This window comes from Somniosus microcephalus, chromosome 16, assembly GCF_052327205.1.
Source record: "Somniosus microcephalus isolate GS21.2 chromosome 16, FLI_Smic_1.0, whole genome shotgun sequence".
Lineage (NCBI taxonomy): Eukaryota > Metazoa > Chordata > Chondrichthyes > Squaliformes > Somniosidae > Somniosus > Somniosus microcephalus.
The window spans coordinates 91,550,040-91,577,125 of NC_141002.1; the positions used below are offsets into that span (position 1 = coordinate 91,550,040).

The 27,086-nt window shown below is 46.3% G+C and overlaps 1 protein-coding gene across 1 annotated transcript in view; it reads right to left on the minus strand.

Annotated features, from left to right (window-relative positions):
• ppm1h (protein phosphatase, Mg2+/Mn2+ dependent, 1H) overlaps nt 1-27,086 on the minus strand; it is a 189,271-nt gene that overhangs the window by 73,166 nt on the left and 89,019 nt on the right. Inside the window, exons 2-3 of the mRNA XM_086009426.1 lie at nt 25,320-25,485; nt 14,182-14,523 (exon numbers count right to left, since the gene is read on the minus strand). Of these exons, the coding sequence (XP_085865552.1) occupies nt 14,182-14,523; nt 25,320-25,485 (508 nt within the window). The remainder of the gene's footprint in view (nt 1-14,181; nt 14,524-25,319; nt 25,486-27,086) is intronic.

Consider the following 27,086-nt stretch of genomic DNA (forward strand, 5'->3'; position numbering starts at 1 on the left):
ATAACTTTCTATACTTGGTATGAATCTCCGCTGTGCCCTTTCTATGGCCATGCTTTCCTTCCTACAATGGAATGCCAAACTGCATACACGACTGAAACGTTAACTCTGTTTTTCTCTCTCCACAGATGCTGCCTGACCTGCTGAGTATTTCCAGCATTTTCTATTTCTATTGCACACAATACTCCTTCTGTGGTCCAACCAGTTTTGTATAAATTCAACGTCAATTCCTTGCTTTTATGCCCTTTTGTATAAAATCCAAGATTTCCATTTGATTTTTTTTTTTTTAAATGGTCTTTTCTATCTGCATTTCCACCTTTAAAGATCTATGCTTCTGCACCCCTAGGTCACTCTGTTCCTCCATTCCTTTAAGAATCATCATTTTGGAGATGACGTCCTTTCACTTCTCTTTTTACCACAACCTACCAGTTCACATTTCTCTGTACTAAACTGCATCTGCCGTTTACCTGCCCCACTCCATTAACCTATCTATGCCCTCCTGTAAATAGTGTCAGCTGTGGCTCAGTGGGTCGCACACTCGCCTCCGAGTCAGAAGGTTGTGGGTTCAAGTCCCACTCCAGGGACTTGAGCACATAAAAGCTAGGCTGACACTCCCAGTGCAGTGCTGAGGGAGTGCTGCACTGTCGGAGGTGCCGTCTTTCGGATGAGACGTTAAACCGAGGCCCCGTCTGCTCTCTCAGGTGGGCGTAAAAGATCCCATGGCACTACTTCGAAGAAGAGCAGGGGAGTTGTCACCGGTGTCCTGGGCCAATATTTATCCCTCAACCAACATAATAAAAAAAAACACTGATTATTTAGTCACTGTCACATTGCTGTGTGCAAATTGGCTGTCGCATTTCCCACATTACAACAGTGACTCCACTTCAAAAGTACTTCATTGACTGTAAAGCGCTTTGAGACGTCCGGTGGTCGTGAAAGGCGCTATATAAATGCAAGTCTTTCTTTCTTTCCATTCCTCCTCCTAGGTTGCCAAGCTCCTGAATTTGGTAACGTCAGCAAACGAAGCCCCCATTTCTCTTGTGCATGTGTTCACTTCTTCTTTCACATAACTAAAAAACAAAAAAAAAAGGTTCCAACATAGATCCCTGGGGCACAACACCATCCATATCATGCCAATCCAAATACACCCATTTACCCCTACTACTTGCTTTCTGTCCCTTTGCCAGCTCTTTATTCATGCAGGTACATTCCCTTTAATAGCATGTGCCTTAATTTTCATAACACATCTTATTAGTCATCTTCCAAAATCCATGTGCACATCATCCACTGCATTTCCTTTATCTATACAATCTGTAGGCCCGAAATTCCAAGGCCTCTGCCCCATCGGTGGTCACCTGCAGACTAAGCTACCAAATCAAGGGGATGAAGTCATTTCCGCATTTGGGTAGACAACCACATCTGCATGGGTTCACTAGGTGGTGTCTGGCCCATTATACCAGTGGAACATGGAGCAGCAACCAGCCTCTCTGATAGGAGAACCGGAGACCTGGGAAGAAAAATGCTGCAATTTTTCCTTGTGCTCCTAAGGATATGTTTTTATAAATAAATCGATGCCCTCTCGGATCGATGACCCCCAATGGAACGTGTGCCAGCTCTTCACTGGCATGAGATCCACTGTGCCCAGGGAAAGTGCAATGGGTGAAGTTCCTGTGGTAGCCCATGGAACTGTTCCAAAACATGCCCCCAAAGCTGTCCTTGGATGTAGGGTGCACGGATGTAAGACTCGCCCACTCGGAGGTCGAACTCCAAACCATCGTCAACACCTTCACCGAAGCATACGAGAGCATGGGCCTTAAACTAAACATCCGTAAGACAAAGGTCCTCAACCAACCTGCCCCCACCACACTGTACTGCCCCCCGATTATCAAACTCCACGACAAGGCCTTGGACAACGTGGACCACTTTCCATACCTCGGGTGCCGACTGTCAACAAGGGCAGACGACGTCGACGACTAAGTCCAACATCGCCTTCAGTGTGCCAGTGCAGCCTTCGGTCGCCTGTGGAAGAGAGTGTTTGAAGACCAGGACCTCAAACCCGGCACTAAGCTCATGGTCTACAGAGCAGCAGTGATACCCGCCCTGCTGTATGCCTCAGAGACATGGACCATGTACAGCAGGCACCTCAAAGCACTGGAGGTACCACCAACGCTGCCTCCGCAAGATCCTGCAAATTCATTGGCAGGATAGGCGCACCAACATCCCCAGCATCGAAACTTTGACCACACTCGATCAGCTCCGATGGACGGGTCACATTGTCCGCATGCCCGATACGAGACTCCCAAAACAAGCGCTCTACTCGGAGCTCCGGCACGGCAAGAGAGCCCCAGGTGGGCAGAGGAAATGCTTCAAGGACACCCTCAAAGCCTCCTTGAAAAAGTGGAACATCCCCACCGACATCTGGGAATCCCTGGCCCAAGACCACACAAAGTGGAGGAGAAGCATCCGGGAAGGCGCCGAACACCTCGAGTCTCTTCGCGGGAGCATGCAGAAGCCAAGCGCAGGCAGCGCAAGGAGCGCACGTCAACCCAAGCACCCCGCCCACCCGCCCCTTCAACCACCGTCTGCCCCACCTGTGACAGAGACTGTAGGTCCCGCACTGGACTCATCAGTCACCTGAGAACTCATTTTTAATGTGGAAGCAAGTCATCCTTGGATCTGAGGGACTGCCTAAGAAGAAGATCCTCTTCCCCAATAAGGAATGTGGGCTGCTCTTTTTACATGGGGTGGAAACCAGGTGGATCTGGGTTCCACCCAAAATTGTGGCTCCCCACCTAGTGATCAAAAAATTCAATGAGCTTAGACTAGCCATTTACAAATCTATGCTGACCATCCCAGATTGCCCTAAGCCTTTTCATCTCCTATTATGGCCTCTCGGGCTGATAAATTAGGCCAATTTCTCTCCCTAGGAGTTTACCCACAACTGAAGTAAGACTAACTGGCCTATAATTTCCCAGCTTATACCTTTTGCCCTTGAACAGAGAGAGTACAATATTTTCCACCCTCCAACCTTTTGGCACAATTTGCGTTTCCAAATATTTTCAGAAAAATATGGTTTGTGATAAATTTTGGTAGGAAGAATGAGGAGAGACAATACGAGCTAAATGGTACAATTTTAAAGGGGGTGCAAGAGGAGAGAGACCTGGGGGGTGTTTGTGCACAAATCTTTGTAGGTGGTCGGACAGGTTAACAAGGCAGTTAATAAAGCATATGGGACCCTGGGCTTTATAAATAGATGCATAGATTTCAAAAGTCAGGAAGTTACACTAAACCAATATAAAACACTAGTTTGTCCCCAGCTGGAGTATTGTGTCCAATTCTGGGCAGCGCACTTTAGGAAGGACGTGAAGGCTTTGGAGAGGGTACCGAAGACAGTTACTAGAATGGTTCCAGGGATGAGGGATTACAGTTATGTGGATTGACTGGAGAAGCTAGGGTTGTTCTCCTTAGAGCAGTGAAGGCTAAGAGGAGATTTAATAGAGGTGTTTAAAATCATGAAGTATTTAAATAGAGTAAATAAAGAGAAACTGTTTCCAATGATCGATAACCAGAGGGTACAGATTTAAGTTGATTGGCAAAAGAACCAGAGGCGACAGAAGGAAAAACATTTTTAAGCAACGAGTGGTTAGGATTTGGAATGCACTGCCCGATAGGGTGGTGGATACAGATTCAATAGTAGCCTTCAAAAGGGAACTGGATAAATAATTGAAGGAGAAAAAATTGCAGGGATGTGGGGACTAACTGGATTACTCTTCGAAAGAGCCGGCACAGACTCAATGGGCCGAATGACCTCCTTCTGTGCTGTACTAGTCTATGATTCTAGTGCCTCCACTGTTTCTCCTCAGCCTTCATCTCTATTCTGGGATTTATACCATCTGGGTCTGGTGACTGTTTTACTTTTAGTCCCATTTAGCTCCAGTAGTGGCTCTTTCACATCCTCCTCAGATATGACTATAGTCCCATGTTCACCTTCCTCTGTAAACAATGAAGCAAAATACAGGAAACTTTCTGGTATCCGGCACGGACGGGACCGACGTGTTGCCGGTTCATCAACAATTCCGGATAACCGAACGCTATAGTAAAAGATACGGCGCTCAGAGCTCCGTATAAAGCAACAAACCCTGTTGCTGCTTCAGAACAATCGGCACAAGTTGCAAGCGTCTCTGTAGCTTAGCAACAGCTTCAGCTACACCCTTGCACAGCAACAAATGGAGTAAAAAAAAGTAACTAAAAGTAAAAAAAGTTACCTGAACCGACTCCTGAATTTTGCCGGTGGATAGAGCGTTCCGGTTATTTAGGGACCGGTTAATCGAAAGTTTCCTGTACTTACTCCTGTTCCCTGACTCTCAAACACAAGATGGTCCCCCTTCATCTCTAAGTGGCTCCCACCCTTTCTTTAACAACAACTTGCCTTTATACAGTGATGCCTTTAACATAGAAAAAAGTCCCAAGGCACTTCACAGAGAATCAAAAAAAATAGATGCTGAGCCAAAGAAGGTATCTGGAGGATAACAAAAACTATGGTTAAAGAAATGAGCTTTAAGGCGAGTCTTAGAGAAGGAGTTTGGAGGGGCGGCACGGTTTAGGGAGGGAATTCCAGACAGTGGGGGCTAGGCAGTTGAAGGCACGGCCGGCAATGGAGGGGCAAAGAGAGAGGTGGATGAAAATAGGCCAGAGTTGGAAGTAGAGAGAGTTCGGGGTAGGCTGTATGGCTGGAGAAGTTTAGAGATAGGGTGGGGGGTGGCCATGCCATGAGGGGATTCAAACACAAGAATAAGAATTTTAAATTTGAGATACTGGGGGACCAGGAGCCAATGTGAGTCAGCAAGGACGGGGGTGATGGGTGAGCGGGACTTTATACGGGATAGGATATGGGCACCGACGTTTGGATGAGGTAACATTTAGAGGGTGGAGGATGAGAGGCCAGCCAGCAGAGCACTGGAAGAGTCGAGGTGACAGACCATTTTACTATCTGTCCACTCTTAAAAGCCTTCGCTGTTTCTTTTTATGTTGACTTCCAGTCTTCTTTCATGCTTCCCTCCTAATCTTCCTAATCTCCTTTTTGCTTCTCATAGCTTTCTTCTATATATTATTCACCCGATAATTATCATATACCACCTTTCAAAACACAATTTGCTTTTATATAGCGCCTTTAACGTAGTAAAATGTCCCAAGGCACTTCACAGGAGCGTTATCGAACAAAATTTGACACCGAGCCACATAAGAAGATATTAGGACAGGTGGCTTGTTCAAAGAGGTAGGTTTTCAGGAGCATCTTAAAAGGATGAGAGAGAGGCGGAGAGGTTTAGGGAGGGAATTCCAGAGCTTAGGGCCCAGGCAGCTGAAGACACGGCTGCCAATGGTGAAGCGATGAAAATTGAGGATGGCAGAAGAAGCCAGAGTTGGAGGAGCGCAGAGGTCTCAGAGGGTTGTAGGACTGGATGAGGTTACAGAGATAGGGAGGGGTGAGGCCATGGAGGGATTGGAAAACAAGGATGAGAATTTAAAAAACACGATGTCTGCTTTAATCTCTTTCTTAATCCGTCAAATCTCTCCTGGAATTGCAATGTATTGAGTAATCTGGGAGCCTGGGGTTCTGCCTCAGGAGGAGATATGCAATGGTGTCTCTCTTTGAGCTACATGACCACACACAGGATATAACTTGCTCATTGATTCCACTCAGGCATCAGGAACTACTTTGAAGGAGGGGGAGGGGGAAAGGGAGAGAGAGAGAGAGAGAGAGAGAGAGAGAGAGAGAAAGAGAACATAAAGCATCACAGGGCAATCCAGCGAAACACTTTCCTCATAATCAACGTCTCCCAAAGGGCAGAATGAGGGAGCAACACAAGGAAGTTATTTATAGAGTGTTGCTAGGTTAGTCGGTGGCAATGGTATTATATTACTGCCACTGCATACATGTGGAATAATAAGAGATCATAAATTCTGAAGTACCCGTCTGTCTGGCCACGTGGCCTTCTGGCTGGGGGGGCGGTGAGCAGTTGTATAAATGAGAAAAAGAAATAGGAAATTAAGGAAAAATATTACAAAACAGGTCAGAAATCAGAATAGGTAATTGCAATGTCACAGTAATGTGGCAATTAAAAATCCAAACAAGCTTTGCCCTTGAAGGTGCACAGATAATTAAAGAATTAATTGTGATATAAAGCAAATTTAGATATTTGCCTTGGTTCAGTGGTAGAACTCTCGCCTCTAAGTCAAAAGGTTGTGGGTTCAAGCCCCAGGTAGAGTGGCCGAGCTGTGGAATAGTTCAGTCTGGAGGTGGCAAAGGCATGGATGAGGTTTCAGTGACAGATAGCCCGCGTCTGCCCCACCTCAGTCTATGTTCTGGAGATGTACGTAGGTGGTTTTTGATATGGAGGATATGGGATCTGAACTCAGATCAGGCTCAAATAGGAAGCCGAGGTTGGAAACAGACAGAGTACAGCTGGAGACAGCGGCCGGGGAGCGGGATGGAATCTGTGGCAAAAGTACGGAGTTTGTGGCGGAGATTGAAGATGATGGCTTCAGTCTTCCTAATGCATCTTATCCAAGAGTGGATGTCAGCGATCGAGAACGTGGGAGTAAAGCCATGGGAGATGGCAAGTTCAAAGGAGTGGCTGGGAATATGGGTAGGAGAGCTGATATGGTGGAGAGGTTTAGGGAGGCCAAGAAGTGCAGTGAATTCAGACGAGAGGGGGCAATGGAAGCCGAATAGAGATTGAAATCTGAAATCGTCGAGAATGAGGAGTCACTCAGGGCAAAGTCTGAGGGAGGAAAGGAAGCAGGATATCTCAGGGAAAAACTCGAGGTGAAGCTTTGGGGGTGGGGGGGGGCGCAGGTGGGGTGGTGTGGGGGACTGATAGACAATGAGGATTTTAAAGGAGAAGCAGGAGTGGTTGTAACAAGATGAGGTGCTCAAAGGAGAAGAAGATGTCAGAGGAGCAGGAGGAGATCATGGTGTGATTTGGTGATAAGGGCCACACCACCACTGTAACGATTTGGGTTGGGCATGTGGTGGAAAGTATAGCCAGGTGAGGAGGCTTCGGCGAGGGGCAAGGTATCGCCACCCATGAGCCAAATTTCAATCAGAGCCAAGATGTCAATACAATCAGCCACAGTAAGATCATTAAACCTCGTCCTGCATTGGAGTAGGGTTCCTGGGAGTTCCAGAAACTTCCTTCCACATGTTCTTGGCTGTTGTGCTGGCAGGTCTCCTACCTCCCATTATTCCACCCCACAACCCTACCCCCACCCAAGTTCATTCATAAGAACATAAGAAATAGGAGCAGGAGTAGGCCATTCGGCCCTTCGAGCCTGCTCCGCCATTCAATGAGATCATGGCTGATCTTCTGCCTCAACTCCATTGACCGGCCCCATCGCCATATCCCTTGATGCGCTTACTAGTCAGAAATCTATCGACTTCTGTTTTGAATATACCCAATGACTGAGCCTCCACAGCCCTCTGGGGTAGAGAATTCCAAAGATTCACCACCCTCTGTGAAGAAATGTCTTCTCATCTGAGTCCTGAATGGCCGATCCTTTATCTTGAGGCTGTGGCCCCTGGTCTAGACTCCCCAGCCAAGGGAAACATTCTCTCAGCATCCACCCTATCAAGCCCTGCATCATACTTGCATCTCTCTCCCGCCCTCTTGTTCGCAGTTCCTTTTCGTTCCATGGTTTGAAATTACTGCACGCTGCTACTCCTTTAAGAGTACTTCTTCCTCCGCCTCCGCGCCCGCCGCCATCCCTTTACCCCACAAATATTCCAGACCTCCCAGTGTAACTGGGCAATTGCCGAGAGGACATGTGCATTTGTCTTGCCTAGCAATATTTAAATTTGACGACTCTGGAATTTAGGGCGGGGTCATCGCGGGTTGGTTGGGCGAGCAGGATTCCCGCTCCGCCACACTTCCAGGGACGGATCACGGGGCTCGGAATTCCGGGGTGTGGGGGTGGGGGAGGGCACTCGCTCGTACATTAGGAGACATAAATTCAGGACATTACCCATCCAGTGTCACCAGAGGCTGCTGCTCAGGTCAATGCACACTCAAACTGGCAATTTAAAATGTGTATAATTTGAATTCTTAAGACAGAATTAGCATAACATAAAGTCCTTTCCATGAATATAAAGGACTGCCTCAGGTACAAACCAATTCTCTATAATGTTGCCGCATAATAGCACTGAAGTGGAATGGGAGCTACATCGATCTGGGTTCCAAGTGGTAATAATCCGCTTATTACCTGCAAGATCACAAGAGACTCCAGCAAGATTTGATTTCACTGTAAAGCAACGCATAAAGCAACAGGATGGGGCCAGGAGATGTTTCCTGAAAGTGCTGCTGGATCCTTCTTTGGAGAAATCTCAACACAAGTTGGAACGAAATGAGTAAAATCTAAACTTAAGTCTCTGGCTCATCTCGTTTTTAATCCACGTTCATATTTTTAATGAAACAGCAAAACACTGTGCGGATGCTGGAAATCTGAAATATAAACAGAAAATGCTGGTGATACTGCCCACTCGCTGCCTGACCTGCTGAGTATTTCCAGCATTTTGTGTTTATATATACAGGTAGACTATCCTTTATCCGAAAACCTCGGGACCAGCCGTGTTTCGGTTTTCGGAAAATTTCGGATTTCAGAAGGTATTTTATAAGACTGGGAAATTTGTCGGGGGTGGGGGTCGGCGGGGGGGTGGGGGTCGGCGGGGGGTCGGGGTCGTGCGCACGACTTACGCTGAACAAAAAAACTTTCGGTTTTTAGAGGTTTTCGGTAGTTCGGATAAAGGATAGTCTACCTGTATATATATTTTTTTTAAATGGTCCGTCAATTTTCTAGGTGGCCTCCAGTGTGTTGACAATTAGCAGCAATGGCCAGAGATGACAAACTATGAAGATTTAGAGAAATGTTCGCAGATTCAAATGAAGCCAATTCCAACGAGGAACTGAGGGCAATCCCAAACACCACATCGATGGAGATCACCGCCCAGTTCCACAGCCTATGGCGTTGTGGCTGTACTCTCGTTTGTTTGCATCAAACAGGGTCTATTAATGAGTCATAAATCTGAAAACTGAGGTAGGAATGACTCCAGATCGATCAAAATCAGAAGAGTTGGGTATTTTGCGACAGGAGCACACGTTCCTAATAATTAACCCTTAAAACTCTTTAATGCCTGTCTATTTTGATTGATAGTTTTGAATGCTTTTAAAGAAAAAAGTGTGTTCTCTTTGAGAGCCATGGTGTGGAGATGTCGGTGTTGGACTGGGGTGGATAAATGTAAGAAGTCACACAACACCAGGTTATAGTCCAACAGTTTTATTTGAAATCACAAGCTTTCGGAGCGCTGCTCCTTCATTAGGTGAAGTGGAGAGATGCATAAAGACACAGCTTATATAGTCAGAGAATAATGCCAGATGATTACAGGTAATCTTTCTAACTGCCATTTATCACACCTCGGCAGAGAGATAATCACAGCGATCAAAGGTGTGACTGGTGTCCAAACAGGTTAGTCAGGAAAACATTACATCAAAGAACAATGAGGTGGGGTCACAAGGGGTCAAATGTTGCAGATGCTGGGGTCTGTATGAAAAACAAAAAAGACAAAAAAACATTTTTTTTGGCTGGAAATCACAGCAGGTCCGGCCGCATCTGTGGATAAGCATTCTCCAAGGTGGCCTTCAAGACACACGACAACGCAAAATCGTCGAGCAGAAACTGATAGCCAAGTTCCGCACTCATGAGGACGGCCTCAACCGGGATCTTGGATTCATGTCACGCTACATGTAACCCCACCTGACGTAGGGTCACCCAGACTCGAGTCATCGTTGGCTTGTTCTCTCTACACAGATGTGGCCGGACCTGCTGTGATTTCCAGCCAAAAAAAATGTTTTTTTGTCTGTTTTTTGTTTTTCATACAGACCCCAGCATCTGCAACATTTGACCCCTGTGATCCCACCTCATTGTTCTTTGATGTAATGTTTTCCTGACTAACCTGTTTGGACACCATTCACTCCTTTGATTGCTGTGATTATCTCTCTGCCGAGGTGTGATAAATGGCAGTTAGAAAGATTACCTGTAATCATCTTGCATTATTCTCTGACTATATAAGCTGTGTCTTTATGCATCTCTCCACTTCACCTGATGAAGGAGCAGTGCTCCAAAAGCTTGTGATTTCAAATAAAACTGTTGGACTATAACCTGGTGTTGTGTGACTTCTTACATTTCTCTTTGAGAGGACAGGCTTTGAGGAGTTACTTCTCTACCACAGAAGGCAGTTGAGGCCAATTCATTAAATATATTCAAGAAGGAGTTAGATATATTCCTTAAGGCTAAAGGGATCAAGGGATATGGGGAGAAGGCAGGGACAGGGTACTGAATTTGGATGATCAGCCATGATCTCATTGAATGGCGGAGCAGGCTCGAGGGGCCGAATGGCCTACTCCTGCTCCTATCTTCTATGTTTACTGAGTGTGAGGGAGCTGAAATAATGCACATGGGTAAAACTGGACAATTACGAAAGCAGAAAAGGACAACAAAGCTCTTTTTGCAGTCTCTGAAATTTCTCCCAAGCCAATTCCTTGGTGTCAGCCGTGGCTCAGCGGGCAGAACTCTCACCTCCGAGTCAGAAGGTTGTAGGTTCAAGCCCTGCTCCAGGGACATAATCCAGGCCGACACTTCAGTGCAGTACTGAGGGAGTGTTGCACTGTTGGAGGGGCCGTCTTTCGGATGAAACGTTCAACATCTCTCAGGTGGATGTGAAAGATCCCACGGCACTATTTGGAAGAAGAGCAGGAGGAGTTCTCCCCGGTGTCCTGGCCAATATTTATCCCTCAACCAACATCACTTAGTCATAATCATAGAGTCATAGTCATAATGGCACCGAAGGAGGCCATTCGGCCCATCAATTCTCTGTAGAGCAATCCAGTCAGTCCCATTCCCCCGCTCTATTCCCGTAGCCCTGCAAGTTTATTTCCCTCAAGTGCCTATCCAGTCTCCCCTGGAAAATATTGAGCGTCTCCGCTTCCACCACTTCCGTCGGCAGCAAGTTCCAGGTCATCACCACTCGCTGCATGGCTTTCAAAAGGGAATTGAATAAGTACCCGAAAGAAAAAAAATTGCAGGGCTACGGAGAAAGGGAGGGGGAGTGGGACTAGTAAGTGCACTTGCAGAGAGCCGGCATGGACTCGACGGGCCAAATGGCCTCCTACTATGCTGTAATGATTCTATCATTCCAGTTCAATTGCACATTAAATATCATTCTAGGGCATCACCACTCGCTGCGTAAAAAAGTTTTTCCTCACATCCCCCTTGTATTGATTATAAATCATAGAATTTTACAGCTCAGAAGGAGGCTATTCCACACATTGGGGTCGATTTTCATTGACCCATGGAGTCGGGATTGGAGGCATGTGGGGGGTTAAAGTCCCGAATTCGGGGGTCCCGACATCATCCCACCCCCAACCCGCCTCCATGTAAGTTTCAGAGGAGGCAGGTACCCGCCCCGCACTGGGACCCGCCTACCCGAGGCGGAAAGGGATTAGTGCCAATTAACTGCCTGTTAACAGGTAGTTAACAGGCAGTTTTTAGCCTAATCCTATTTTTAAGCTTGAAATGTGGGATTCCCGACGGCTCCAAACCACGCCAAGTTAGAGGAGTCGGGCTGTCGGGTTAAAGGACTTGGAGGGGTCGATATGTCGGTGTTCAGGTGAGTGATGGGTGCATGAGTGCAAAGGTAAGTGTGTTTGGTGTGTCTAAAGTGTGTAAAGAAGTTTAAATTACCTGTACTTACCTTTACAGCCTTCCTTCCTCTAGGTTTCGGGAGCCCCTCATCTAACCGGCACAGAAAGCAGAATGGCTGCGAACTGTCAAAAGTGACAGCCTGCAGCTTTCTGTGCCGGTGAGATTTCTAACTGAGTCTGTGTAGAAGGACTCATGTTAGAAGTAAGACTGTCAGTGTTTGACAGCTTCAAACAGCTGTAAAACACTGATATTTCATCTGTCAAAATGTCTTGACAGATGAAATTTCAGTCTGTGACGTCACCTGTTGCCGGGTGGCCCTTAATTGGCCTGCTGGGCGGGCTCAACAAGGTCAATCAAGTTAAAATCGCGTGATTGGCTGCATCTCGATGGAGGCGGGACTACAACCCCGAAAGTTGTAGTCCCGCCTCCTTCCCCGACTTCTGAATGAAAATCACCCCCACTGTGTCCAATTTAGTTCCACACCCCAGCTTTCTCCCCATAACCCTGCCAATTAGTCCTCTTCAAGTAAGTGTCCAATTGCCTTTTGAAAGTTCCTATGGAATCGCCTTCCACCACCCTTCCAGGTAGTGTGTTCCAAATATGTGAAAAAAATTCTCATTTCCCCTCTATTTCTTTTGCCAATTATTTTAAATCTGTGACCTCTGGTTACCGACCCACTTGGCAGAGGAAACAATTTCTCTCTGCTCGTTCTATCAAAACCCCTCATAATTTTGAATACAATTGATTTTTCTTTGTCCCTTTCCATAACTACTTTAAACCTAAATTATATTATGATCAGTATTACCCAGATGTTCTCCCACTGAAACACACTCCACTTGCCCAACTTCATTCCCTAGTATTAGATCCAGCACTCTTCCTACCTCATTGGGCTAGAAAGTTCTCCTGTACACATTTTAGGAATTCTTCACCGCCTTGCCCTTTAGCTGACAGTGTCAGCTGTGGCTCAGTTGGTAGCACCCTCGCCTCCGAGTCAGAAGGTTGTGGGTTCACGTCCCACTCCAGGGACTTGAGCACATAAAAGCTAGGCTGATGCTCCAGTGCAGTGCTGAGGGAGTGCTGCACTGCCGGAGGTGCCGTCTTTTGGATGAGATGTTAAACCGAGGTCCCGTCTGCTCTCTCAGGTGGACATAAAAGATCCCATGGCACTATTTCGAAGAAGAGCAGGGGAGTTATCCCCGGTGTCCTGGCCAATATTTATCCCTCAACCAACATAACAAAAACAGATTATCTGGTCAATATCACATTGCTGTTTGTGGGACCTTGCCGTGCGCAAATTGGCTGCTGCGTTTCCCACATTACAACAGTGACTACACTCCAAAAGTACTTCATTGGCTGTAAAGAGCTTTGAGACGTCCGGTGGTCATGAAAGGCACTATACGAATGCAAGTAGTCTTCTTCTTATACTGTTATTTTCCTGTCTATATTAGGGTAATTGAAGTCTCCTACTATTACTGCTCTATTATTTTTACATTTCTCTGAAATTCGCTCTCCTGGGATGAGAGGGCTGTCCTATGAGGAGAGATTGAGTAGATTGGGCCGATACTCTCTGGAGTTTAGAAGAATGAGGGATGATCTCATTGAAGCATACAAGATTCTGAGGGGGATTGACAAGGTAGATGCCGAGAGGTTGTTTCCCCTGGAGAGTCTAGAACTGGGGCGGGGGGAGGGGGGTTGCATAGTCTCAGGACAAGGGGTCGGCCATTTAAGACTGAGGAGGAGGAGGAATTTCTTCACTCAGAGGGTTGAGAATCTTTGGAATTTTCTACCTGAAAGGACTGTGAATGCCGAGTCGTTGAGTATATTCAAGGCTGAGATCGATAGATTTTTGGACTCATGGGGAGTCAAGGGATATGGGGATCAGGCGGGAAAGTGGAGTTGAGGTCGAAGATCAGCCACGATCTTATTGAATGGCGGAGCAGGCTCGAGGGGCCGTATGGCCTGCACTTGCTCCTAATTATTATGTTCTATCTCCTTCTTACTATTTGGTGGTCTATAGTAAACACCCAGCAATGTAACAGTTTCTTTCCTGTTCCTTAACTGTAACCAAATACTTCATCTGGCCATTTATCACTTTCTGTTTGTGGGACCTTGCTGTGCACAAATTGGCTGCCGTGTTTCGTACATTACAACAGTGGCTACGCTTCAAAAGTACTTGATTGGCCGCAAAGCGCTTGGGACGCCGAGGTCATGAAAGGCACTATATAAACTCAAGTTCTTCCTTTCTCCTGGAGGAGGTCACGAGCACTTTTTGTTTAAGTAAAAAAAAACATTAAATCCAAAAGGAAGACACAAAGAATGTTAAAATTCATCACAAGGCTTTGCCACGGCCAAGAGGCACCAATGGTGACAGTTGCTCTTTTGAGAATTCTTTGAAACTTACTTCAAATGACCGCCACAAAAACCACTTACCATCTCTTTAAAAGCATTTTCAATCGCTCCAATAACCAAACTCTCGTGCGCGATTTTCTTCTCGATGAAGAACCGCGTCGGAGGGCTGCTCGGTGACCCCGGGGTCCCCATCGACCCCCGCAGCGAGGCAGCTCTGGTCAACGTCCTTGCGTTGTTCACCACTTCAGGCTCGTCGTTGAGGCAGGTAGGGGGAAGCACTGCGGAGTTTCGCAGCACACCGGCCACCTCTTTAAGATGCTCTGCTATCTTGTGGTGGAGGAGTTTGGAGGCCACCACAGCAGCGCCAGCTCCTGCATGCCCATCAAACAGTGCCCAGTAGTTAAATGAAATATCTTCCGAATTCTATAAAAACAAAGGCAAGATAGGCAACTTCAATGATGCAACCAACAGTCTGCTGCTTAATGAGCATTTCAGCCGCTAGAGAACTCTCATAACTTTATCTTATATTGAGAATTGATACTAACAAAGGTAGAATCATAGAAGGATACAACACATAAGGTGGTCATTCTGCCCATCATGCCTGTGCCAGCTCTTTGGTAGAGCTGTTCAATTAATTCCACTCCCCTGCTCTTTCCCCATTGCCCTGTAATTTTTTTTCCCCTTCAAGTATTTATCCAATTTTTGTCCTATGTAATAATAGCGGAATACACACAATCCGCTTAGGACTGTGGCCCTCAACAACTAACAGGTTAATTCGACATTACGAGTGTCTTTCATATTCATAACAACTATTTGCATTTATATAGCACCTTTACCATAGTTAATAGTCCCAAGGCGCCTCACAGGAGCATAATCAGACAAAAAAATTTGACACTGAGCAACAAAAGGAGATATCAGGACTGGTGACCAAAGGCTTGGTCAAGAGAGAGAGAGAGAGAGAGAGAGAGAGAGAGAGAGAGAGAGAGAGAGAGAGAGCGAGAGAGAGAGAGAAAGAGAGTGTGTGTTTAGGGAGGCAATTTCAGAGCTTAGAGCCTAGACGGCTGAGGGCACAGTTGCCAATGGTGGTGCAATAGGAGCGGGGGATGCACAAGAGGCCAGAATTGGAGGAATGCAGAGATCTTGGAGGGTTGTAGGGCTGGAGGAGGTTACAGAGATACTCCAATTTACAACACCACTGGGCAACCCCATTCCAGGTTATATGAGATGTGTTACATAGGCAACAGTGTCATTCTACATTCATGCTTGGCAGACTCAAAAATTGAATTTCAATGTATCGAACACTTCCCTCTCAATACAGGACTTCAAACAGCAAAAATCGTTTGCCCATTAACTGTGTTTTTTTTAAAATCGTCAACTTACTAAATAAAGACTCTTCACTATCACATTTAGGACAACGCTGCATATCAGATCAAATCACTTTTATATGTAGAATGTGGTTTTTTTGTTCACTGACTGGCAGCACGGTGATAGTGGTTAGCACTGTTGCCTCACAGCGCCAGAGACCCGGGTTCGAATCCAGCCTCGGGCGACTGTCTGTGTGGAGTTTGCACATTCTCCCCGTGTTTGCGTGGGTTTTCTCCGGGTGCTCCGGTTTCCTCCCACAGTCCAAAGATGTGCGGGTTAGGTTGATTGGCTATGATAAATTGACCCTTAGTGTTAGGGGGATTAAATACGTGGGGTTACAGGGATAGGGTGGGATATGTGTTGGTGTAGGGGTTACGGGGATCGGGTGGGATATGTGTCGGTGCAGGCTTGATGGGCCGAAATGGCCTCTATCTGCACTGTGGGGTTTCTGTGATTCTGTGACTGTGGTTAATTTTGTTTCTGCTGAACTGCTAAAATGAATTATTGACTGAGCTACAGTACAAAGCTTACAAAGTGGACACCATCTGCAGAATTGCAGAAATCCTGAGCGCAGCACAAAATTCCTCCTCGCTGCAGGATACAAATGCCTCTTATTCATTTTTGGGCAGCTTGGTGGTGCTGTAGTGCCCACTCATTCACAGAAGATGGTAGATACAAATTCTGATCGAGCCCTGCAATTCAATCGACTGTTCACCATTTCACCCGTGTGACAGGGGCTTAGCCACACAAAAGCAACACTCCAGCTTTAAACATTCCTGAAATCAGGAAGCAGCACTCCCTTTTTTGCTGTTATCGTCAGCTATGAATATCAATGGAACTCTTTATATTGAATTAACCCGTTAGTTGTACGGTATTCAGGAGGCGAGACACTCGCCGCAGACTCCGCAAAGCCTTTCTATCATCTACAAGGCACAAGTCAGGAGTGTGATGGAATACTCTCCACTTGCCTGGATGAGTGCAGCTCCAACAACACTCAAGAAGCTCGACACCATCGAGGACGAAGCAGCCCGCTTGATTGGCACCCTCTCTACCACCTTAAACATTCACTCCCTCCACCACTGGCGTACCGTGGCTACAGTGTGTACCATCTACAAGATGCACTGCAGCAACTCGCCAAGACTTCTTCGGCAGCACCTCCCAAACCCGCGACATCTTCCACCTAGAACGACAAGGGCAGCGGGTGCACGGGAACACCACCACCCCCAAGTTCCCCTCCAAGTCACACACCATCCTGACTTGGAAGTATATCGGCCGTTCCTTCATCGTCGCTGGGTCAAAATCCTGGAACTCCCTCCCTAACAGCACTGTGGGAGCACCTTCACCACAAGGACTGCAGCAGTTCAAGAAGGCGGCTCACCACCACCTTCTCAAGGGCAATTAGGGATGGGCAATAAATGCTGGCTTTGCCAGCAATGCCCACATCCCATAAAAATGAATTTTAAAAAATCAAAGTGTTTCGCACATTAAAAATGGCACTGACTTCATGAAAACAAAATGCGTTTGGTGAAACTCTTTTGCTTGAAAGAGGCAGATGTGTGACACTCTCGTCACAGTGCGGTCACACGCAAATGACTTCGAAACAACGTGGAGCAAATTTTCATCTTCACCCCCTGGGTGGTAATCTGGCAGAGCGGAACGCTCGCTCGATATAATTGAGGTGGTTAAGAAGATTAAGAGGAGTTCACGGGAGATTAGAGAGAGAGAGAGAAACTATTTCCTTTGGTGGGGCGAGTCCAGAACAAGGGGGCATCACCTTAAAATGAGAGCTCGGCCATTCAGGGGTGATGTCAGGAAGCACTTCGACACAAAGGGTAGTGGAAATCTGGAACTCTTTCCTCCCCCCCCCCCCCAGCACCCCCGCCAAAAAAACTGTTGAGGCTAGGTCAATTGAAAATGTCGAGTTCCACATTCTCACCACTCTCTGGGTAAAGAAGTTTCTCCTGAATTCGCTATTGGATTTATTAGTGACTATCTTATATTTGTGGCCCCTAGTTCTGGTCTCTCCCGCAGGTGGAAACGTCTACCCGATCAAACCCTTTCATAATTTTAAAGACCCATCAGGTCACCCCTCAATCTTCGCTTTTCTAGAGAAAAAAAAGTCTGTTCAATATTTTCTGATAGGTATAGCCTCTCAGTTCTGGTATCATCCTAGTAAATCGTTTTTGTACTTCTCCAGTGCCTCTACATTGTTTTTATAATATGGAGACCAGAACTGTTCACAGTACTCCATGTGTGGTCTAACAAAGGTTCTATACAAGTTTAACATAACTTCCTGCTTTTCAATTCTATCCCTCTAAAAATGAGCACCAGCGTTTTTTTTTAACTGGCCTTATTAACCTGTATTCAGGGTTACGGAACTAAGGCGGGTAGATGGAGTTAAGATCAGCCATGATCCAATTGAATGGCGGGACAGACTTGAGGGGCAGAATGGCCTCCTCCCGTCACTGTATGGAATCCGTCTGATTTGCAAATCAATGGAATGAATGCTTGGCGGGTTCTTTAATGAGCGGGGTGACCTCCTCCACCAGATTAACGTCCGTGCAGCGAAAACAAAATTTTACCCCCATCTCACAGTGAAACAAAATGGAGAAAAAAAAAGAAATGATTTGCCAAACACTTTTCACAAAGCAGTGCCTCTTTAAAGCAAGTAGGAGGATGGACACAGAAGCCAACGAGTAGAGGTCAAATGAGAGAAATCAGGAAAAGCAAGTTTAAAAAAATACAATGGGAATCGGGTGAGGCAGAACTGATAACTATAGCAGGATTGTGAGTCAGGGTTGCAGTTTGTTTAGAGGTTTGAAATGATTTGCAGGATTTAACACGAGAATGTCACAATAAAAAATCACGTGGCAAATGTTGAATAATAGAAAGTGAATTAGAAAAAAAAGAGTTACTTAGAATCTACAGCACAGAAACAGGCCATTCGGCCTGACTAGTCTCTGCCAGTGTTTTATGCTCCACACGAGCCTCCTCCCACTCTAATGACTTTTTCCCACCCTGCAGCAGTTGGGTTTTCTATTATTTTGTAATTGTGGTAATCCATTGCGCCTTGTGCCATAAAGCCATGATTTACGCAGTCTTCATTTAATTTTTTTTTAAATTATTCATTCTGGGGGTGGGGGGGGGGGGGGGGGGATGTGTGGCATTGCTGGCGAGGATTGGATCCTGAGGACAGCAACAAAAATCTTCTGCCGACGTGCTGCTGTCCGAGACTCGACTTGTCCAAAACGCTTCTGACTGGATCTTGCCAAGTGTGGAACTCGAACAATTCGCTGACTTTAAATAAATATAAAATATATTATATATATATGGACACATTAACATCGAGAGGGAGGAGGTATTGGCGGTTTTAGCAGGCCTAAAAATGGATAAATCCCCAGGCCCGGACGAAATGTATCCCAGGCTGCTGTGTGAGGCAAAGGAAGAGATTGCGGGGGCTCTAACACATATATTCAGGACCTCTCTGGCCACAAGGGATGTGCCAGAGGACTGGAGAACCGCTAATGTAGTTCCATTATTCAAGAAGGGGAGTAGGGAAAAACCGGGGAACTACAGGCCAGTGAGCCTAACGTCAGTGGTGGGAAAATTATTGGAAAAAATTCTGAGGGACAAAATCAGTCTCCACTTGGAGAGGCAAGGATTAATCAGGGATAGTCAACATGGCTTTGTCAAGGGAAGATCATGTCTGACTAATTTGATTGAATTTTTTGAGGGGGTGACTAGGTGTGTGGATGAGGGTAACGCAGTGGATGTGGTATACATGGATTTCAGTAAGGCCTTCAATAAAGTCCCGCACAGGAGACTGGTCAAGAAGGTAAGAGCCCATGGAATCCAGGGTGCCTTGGCACGTTGGATACAAAACTGGCTTAGTGGCAGAAGGCAGAGGGTGATGGTCGAAGGTTGTTTTTGTGACTGGAAGCCTGTGGCCAGTGGGGTACCACAGGGATCGGTGCTGGGTCCCTTGCTGTTTGTGGTCTATATTAATGACTTGGATATGAATGTAAAAGGTATGATCAGTAAGTTCGCGGATGATACAAAAATTGGTAGGGTGGTAAATAGCGAGGAGGGTAGTCTCAGTCTGCAGGACGATATCGATGGGTTGGTCAGATGGGCGGAACAGTGGCAAATGGAATTTAACCCGGAAAAGTGCGAGGTGATGCACTTTGGGGGGGACTAACAAGGCAAGGGAATACACAATGAATGGTAAGACCCTAGGCAAGACGGAGGGTCAGAGGGATCTGGGTGTGCAAGTACACAGATCCCTGAAGGCGGCGGAACAGGTGGATAAGGTGGTAAAAAAGGCATATGGGATACTTGCCTTCATTAGCCAAGGCATAGAATATAAGAGCAAGGAGGTTATGATGGAGCTGTATAAAACACTGGTTAGGCCACAGCTGGAATACTGTGTGCAGTTCTGGTCGCCACACTACAGGAAGGATGTGATAGCTTTGGAGAGGGTGCAGAGGAGATTCACCAGGATGCTACCAGGGCTGGAACGCTTCAGCTATGAAGAGAGACTGGGCAGATTGGGTTTGTTTTCCTTGGAGCAGAGGAGGCTGAGGGGGGACATGATTGAGGTGTACAAAATTATGAGGGGCATAGATAGGATGGATACTAAGGAGCTTTTTCCCTTAGTAGAAGGGTCAATAACTAGGGGGCACAGATTCAAGGTAAAGGGCGGGAGGTTTAGAGGGGATTTGAGAAAGAACTTTTTCACCCAGAGGGTGGTTGGAGTCTGGAACTCACTGCCCGGAAGGGTTGTGGAGGCTGGAACCCTCACAACATTCAAGACGCATTTGGATGAGCACTTGAAATGCCATAGCATACAAGGCTACGGACCAAATGCTGGAATATGGGATTAGATTAGACAGGGCGTGATGGCCGGCGCGGACACGATGGGCCGAAGGGCCTCTATCCGTGCTGTATAACTCTATGACTCTACGACACGCGTTATCTTTCTCAGCGTAGACCAATTTTCGGGGGGTCCCTCCCACCGCTGTCCAAAGCTATCGAGTTCGCAAACTCTTGCTGTTTGTAATATATTCCTGATTGTTGGGGGTTTCTGGAATTGGAGGGGAGCGGCAAGAGGGTTTTAGGATATGAAAAGGCCTGTAGGTTCATGGGGAGTTTTATCTTTAAATCAAACATTTATTGCCCATTACCAAGTTGACCCGAGATGGAAGGTGCCGGCGGGTTTTCTTCTTGAGCCGCCGGTAGCGGTTTGATACAAGCGAGTGGGTTGTTAGGTTACTTCAGAGGGCAGTTAAGAGTCAACCGTGTTGGTGTGGGGACTGGAGTCACATATAGGCCCAGACCGGGTAACGGCAGCAGGTTTCCATCCCGAAAAGGACATTAGTGGACTTTTACTACGATCCAACAGCTTTTATGGTCACTTTTACTGATACCAAATTTTTTTATTTCCAGAAATGAAATCAAATTCTCAAACTATCACAGTGGGCTTTGAACTCGTGCTCCCTGGTCCAGGCCTCTCTCGAGTACTATTTTAGTGCAATTGTGTTAACATTCTGCGTCCCACTACATTGGGAGAAGCGGGTCTATTCCAATGGGGATTCTGTGGTGAGATAATCTGTCGTGCATATGTATATATATATTTTTTTAATAATAAAAGGTGCTGCAAGTACTTCAGGCTCAGGGTGTCCAAGGGTCCGAGACTGGTAGCTGTCGTCGACTTTCAAATCAGGAAGCACCGTTTGAACTGACTGGATGAACCTTGAATCCGTATGCCTAGATAGTCAGCATGCTCACCGTAGAACCATTGAAGCTGTGACACAGAAATACGCCATTCAGCTAGTCACATCTGCTCCTGGTGCTTTTCTCTCCAAATGAGCCACTCACTCTAATCCCAGATGTTTCCCACACCCTTTAATATTCCTCCTTCTCAAGCATCCAATTTCCTTTTAGAAGAATTGATGGATTCTAGTCCATAGCAGAGAATCCCAATTTCTAACTGCCTTGTGAGAGGATTTTATTCTTAAAACTAACTTCCCCTTTAATTCCTTTTTTTTGTGATGATCTTAAAGTGGCACTCTCTCGCTACCATTCTGCCAATCAGCGACAACAATCTGTCACTATTTACTTCATCATAATCTTGGAAGACCTCTATCAGGTTACCGTTAACCATTTAGCAGCTACCTTTTGAAAGAATTTGTGGACATTGCTTCAATGACAATTTGCGGCAAAATATTCCACATTCTAACCACCCTCTGTATACAGTCATTCTTTTCTAACCTCCCCTCTAATGTTTTTTGTGATCATCTTAAATCTGACCCCTCTCATTGCAGTCTTGCCAAATAGTGGAAACCACCTATCGTTCTTTACCTTATCCTAGCCCTTCAGAATCTCTCGGCATTGAACTTTCCATGGGCCACGATCCCGGCACTTGCACCAGGACTGCACCTGCCGATAACCTCCAGCTCTGACCCCTTGGAATCGGGGGGGGGGGGGGGGGGGGGGGGGAGGGCAACCTAATTAGCATGGGGCCAGTGGCTGTCTGTGCCACCACGAGCACAACATGGACGCTTGCTAATCCCCAGCTGCCGGATGAAGTGTGAGAGAGTTGGTGTGTGAGAGAGAATGCCAAGAGAGAGCAAGTTAGTCTCAGCTGTGATGCCTTTTACAGTTGAATATTCATAAAGAAAGACAGACAGAAAGAGAAAGACAGACAAAAAAAGACAGACTTCCATTTCTGTAGCGACTTTCACATCCTCAGGATGTCCCCAAGTGCTTTCCAGCCAATGAAGTACTTTTTGAAGTGTAGTCACTGTTGTAATGTAGGAAAAGCAGCAGCCAATTTGCGCACAGCAAGCTCCCACAAACAGCAATGTGATAATGACCGGATCATCTGTTTTAGTGATGTTGGTTGAGGGATAAATACTGGCCAAGACACCGGGGAGAACTCCCCTGCTCTTCTTCAAAATAGTGCCGTGGGATCTTTTACATCCACCTGAGAGCGCAGACGGGGCCTCACTTTTAATGTCTCATCTGAAAGACAGCACCTCCGACAGTGCAGCACTCCCTCAGAACCGGGAGCGTTAGCCTAGATTACGGGCTCAAATGCTGGAGTATTATAGTAAACATGTTCACTATAATACTGAAACAGTGGCACTCATCCCCTTATATTCACAAAACGCCTGAGAAAAAGGTGCAGGACAGAGCAATTTCAGACCCACTCTGGTTTTGAAAATGGCATTTTTTTGCCCCCCTTATTTCCCTGCGACATTCCAACCTTTCTCGCCTTTCAGGCCTGACATAACCGAGAGCGCGCGGCCGGTGGCTTGCTGCCAAGCTTCTGCTAATGCCAATTTTCGGCAGCCTCCAGGAGGGTCGTCTGATTTCTGAGAATTTATGGGACCCTCTGAAGTCAGGGGTCACTGATTTCCAAGTTGCTAGCAATGCCCTTCTCCTTGACTCTGAACTCAATGCATGCGATATGCAGTGTTGTTTTTGCTTAAGCTCTGGATCGCTGGTTTCTGGGTCACTGGCACTGCCTTCTGCTTACACTGAACTTGATGTACATGATTTCTCATAATGTGTTTGCTTAACCACTAAGTCAATGGAGAAGAACAGATCTGCGCCCAATACTCCCTTGAGACACCAGTGGTCACAAAACCACATTGATCCCTATCGTTTACCTCACGTGTGTCAGAGTCATAAGCTATGCAACTTTGCTCATGTTCTTTCATTGAATATCTGCAATCTTTCACTGAATACAAGTTACTCAGTAACTATTGAGAATGTGTTCTCATTTATGCTAGCTATGGATGAAGACTCGCTATATTTGTATCTGGAGTGATTGCTCGCTCAGGTGGATGTAAAAGATCCCATGACACTATTTCAAAGAAGAACAGGGGATTCTCCCCGGTGTCCTGGCCAATATTTCTCCCTCAACCAACATCACTAAAAAAAAAAAAAAAACCCAGATCATCTGGTCATTATCACATTGCTGTTTGTGGGAGCTTGCTGTGCGCAAGTTGCCTGCCACGTTTCCTACAACAGTGACGACACTTCAAAAGTACTTCATTGGCTGTAAAGCGCTTTGGGACGTCCTGAGGTTGTGAATGGTGCGATATAAATGCAAGTCTTTTTTTTTTTCTTTTAACAGGTCAGAGGGAATTCCAGGTCTACGTAAACAGAAACCAGAACTAAACAGAAGCGCAAAGTTAAATCTGGTCAGGAAAGATGCACCAAACCCTGCTGAAACAAAGTCTGCAGTAAAACACAGGAGGTGTCCAGAGCCACCACAAGAACATAAGTAAACATCTAAAAAGGGTGATTTTTCTGACTTTGCACGCTTGGCTTGGAGCGCTCAGATTAGAAATTCGGGCATGTGCGGTGCACGCCTTTTTCAACCATTAACCGTGCGTGACATGCATCTGAATTTGTGACGTGCGCGGGCACCAGGGCACGGCTCTGTGCCGAGAGCACGACGTCAGAGTATCACCCCTTGCACAATAAAGAGCAGCATCAGAAAGATCCAACTTTCAAAATTACACAAATACCCAAGACAATGGAGAAAGCAAAGGGAAAAAAAATTAAAAGACAAAAGGGAAGAAGAAAAAAATTCTTGAGAAGAAAAAAAAAACTGAAGAGAATTATACAAGAAGATTGCAGCTGTCCCTCGGTGCCCCGCCAGGTCTCCAGTACCCACTCAGCGGTGTAATTGGAACTCTGGTGATCCAGCATTGCTGACACGAGCATTTTCGTTAACCGGAAGACAAAAGAGTGACTGACAAAAATAGAGTGGTGGAGACGACAAACCAGGAGTCATTTGAGAAACAGTGGGATGCAGCAATGAGCGGAATGTGGGGTCTCTCTGCATGGATGAACTAAGATGGGCCGACCGACCTTCTTCAGCTGTAATGATCTTGCGACTGGTGTGTTAATGAACGCAATTCACAGGGAAGAGAGTGAAATAAAACCCCTCTCTTCTATCTCCAAGAATCATGCACGTTAAAACAATAGCGTGAATTGAGCAAGTAGTGAACAAAATGGCAGGCGTTCTAACAAGAACTTGCACTTAGATAGCGCCTTTAACGTAGAGAAACACGCCCAAGTGCTTAAGAGAGGCATAAGAGGAAAAAAAAGGATGCTGAACCGAAGAAGGAGCTATTGGGAGGAGTGACGAAAAGCTTGGGCAAAGAGGATGGTTTTAAGTAGAGTTTTGAAGGGGAAGGGGCGGAGCGGTTTAGGGAGGGAATTCCAAAGAGTGGGAACTACATGGCTGAAGGCACAGCTGCCAATGGTGGTGGGGGGGGGCGCGGTGGGGAGGTAGTTAGAAATGTGGCGATTTCCCCATCTAGCTTGCAACACTAATAGGAGGTCTTTAAACGTATGAAGAGATTTAATAGGGTAGACGTAGTGAAGATGTTCCCACTTATGGTGGACGCCAAAACTAGGGGCCATAAATATAAAAAAGGTAGTCACCAATAAATGCAAATTCAGGAGAAACTTCTTTACCCAAAGCGTGGTAAGGATGTTGGAACCCGCTACCACAAGGAGTGGTTGAGGCAAATAGCGTAGATGCATTTCAGGGGAAGCTAGAGAAGCACATGAGGGAGAAAGGAAATAGAAGGGTGTGCCGAAGGGTGTGATGAGGAGGGGTGGGAGGAGACTGGTGTGGAGCATAAACACCAGCACGGGCCAGTTGGGGCCGAATGGCCTGTTTCTGTGCTATCGGCTCCAAGTAACTATATGTAACACAGTAATGCCTACGGTCATTCACTGCGCATCACTTGGTACTATTGATCTTGCTGTGCAATCTGTGTATAGTGTACTTCACTGACCCATTGAAAGTAGAATGGAGTTTCACTTACTGAATTGTCTTGAAGCTGTATCCCGTCCCCGTTTGGCAACGATGATCGCCTTTTGGCTGTGGAATTCTTACTTGGTGTGATGGGAGCGCTCGATTTCTTCGTCACGGTCACCACTTCACAGGAACCCTGGTCCTCGTTGTGTGTGCTTTTCCCTGCATTTATCACCCTGCAAGGCATCAAAAAATATTTCAGTAAAATAACGCAAACACATCCAGCGGCCCCTTTACCTGGCGATAGCAAAATACTGTGGATGCTGGAAATCCGAAATAACAGCAGAAAATGCTGGAAAAACTCAGCAGGCCAGGCAACATCCGTGGAGAGAGAAACAGAGTTAACGTTTCAGGTCGATGGCCCTTCGTCAGGACTGAGAAAAAACGCAGGAAATGAAACAGATTAAAAGGCCAGTTTGAGGGCTGGGAAATGGGGGAAGGGATGAAAGGACAAAAGAGAAAAGTGAAGAGACATTAAGAGGTATTCAAGGCGAGACGAGATGGTAATATCACAGGTAAAGAGACAAAAGACGGCGCTAGATGAAGTGTGAAATGCGCTGGCAGAGTGAGAGACAGCTGCCACTTACCTAACTTACTCATCAAACCTTTCGCGCAAGCATAAGCTTGTTGCACTTCCCCCCCCCCCCCATTAAAAAAAAACCGGAACGCTTGATCATTTTATTCATTAGGTGTACGCGGAGTCAATTATTACAGTAATAAAGAAATTTAATTTGCAATACCGAAATGGCTTGTGATAGAATGTCGGGAAATTAAAAAAAGAAAGAATTTGCATTTATATTGCCCCTTTTGCAATCTCGGGATGTCCCAGGCAATGAATTTCTGATATAACAACAGAAAATGCTGGAAATACTCAGGTCAGGCAGCTTCCGTGGAGAGAGAAACAGAGTTAACGTTTCAGGTCTGGGACCCTTCATCAGAACTGGAAAAAGTTGGAGATGTAACAGATATTAAGCAGGTGCAGAGGCAGAGGGGTGGGAGGGGAGGAAGGAATTGAAGGAATATACTGTGCTTATGTAAGAGGCAGGAAAGACAAAATGTTGCAAATGGGAATGGCAACATCATACAGCATGAAAAATGGGGGCAGGGGTTACAGTTTGAAATTGTTGAACTCAATGTTGAGTCCAGAAGGCTGTAAAGTGCCTAATCGAAAGATGAGGTGCTGTTCCTCGAGTTTACGTTGAGCTTCATTGGAACAGTGTAATAGGCTGAGGACAGAGCAATCAGAGTGGGAATGGAGCGGAGAATTAGTGACAGGCAACCGGAAGCTCAGGGTCACCCTTACGGACTGAACGGAGGTGTTCTGCAAAGCGGTCACCCAATCTGCGTTTGGTCTCCCCAATGTAGAGGAGACCGCATCGTGATCAGCGAATACAGTATACTAAATTGCAAGAAGTACAAGTAAATCGCTGTTTCACCTGGAAGGGGTTTTGGGGCCCTGGACAGTGGGAAGGGAGGAGGTAAAAGGGCATGTGTTGCATCTCCTGCGCTTGCACGGGAAGGTGTCGGGCGAAGGGGAAGGGGTGTTAGGGATGATTGAGGAGTGGACCAGGGTGTTGCGGAGGGAGCGGTCCCTTCAGCATGCTGAAAGGGGAGGTGAGGGGAAGATGTGTTTGGTGGTGGGATCACGTTGGAGGTGGCGGAAATGGCGGAGGATGATCCCTTGTTCTCACCTTTCACCCCACCAGCCTCCACATTCAACAGATCATCCTCCGCCATTTCCTCCACCTCCAACGTGATCCCATCACCAAACACATCT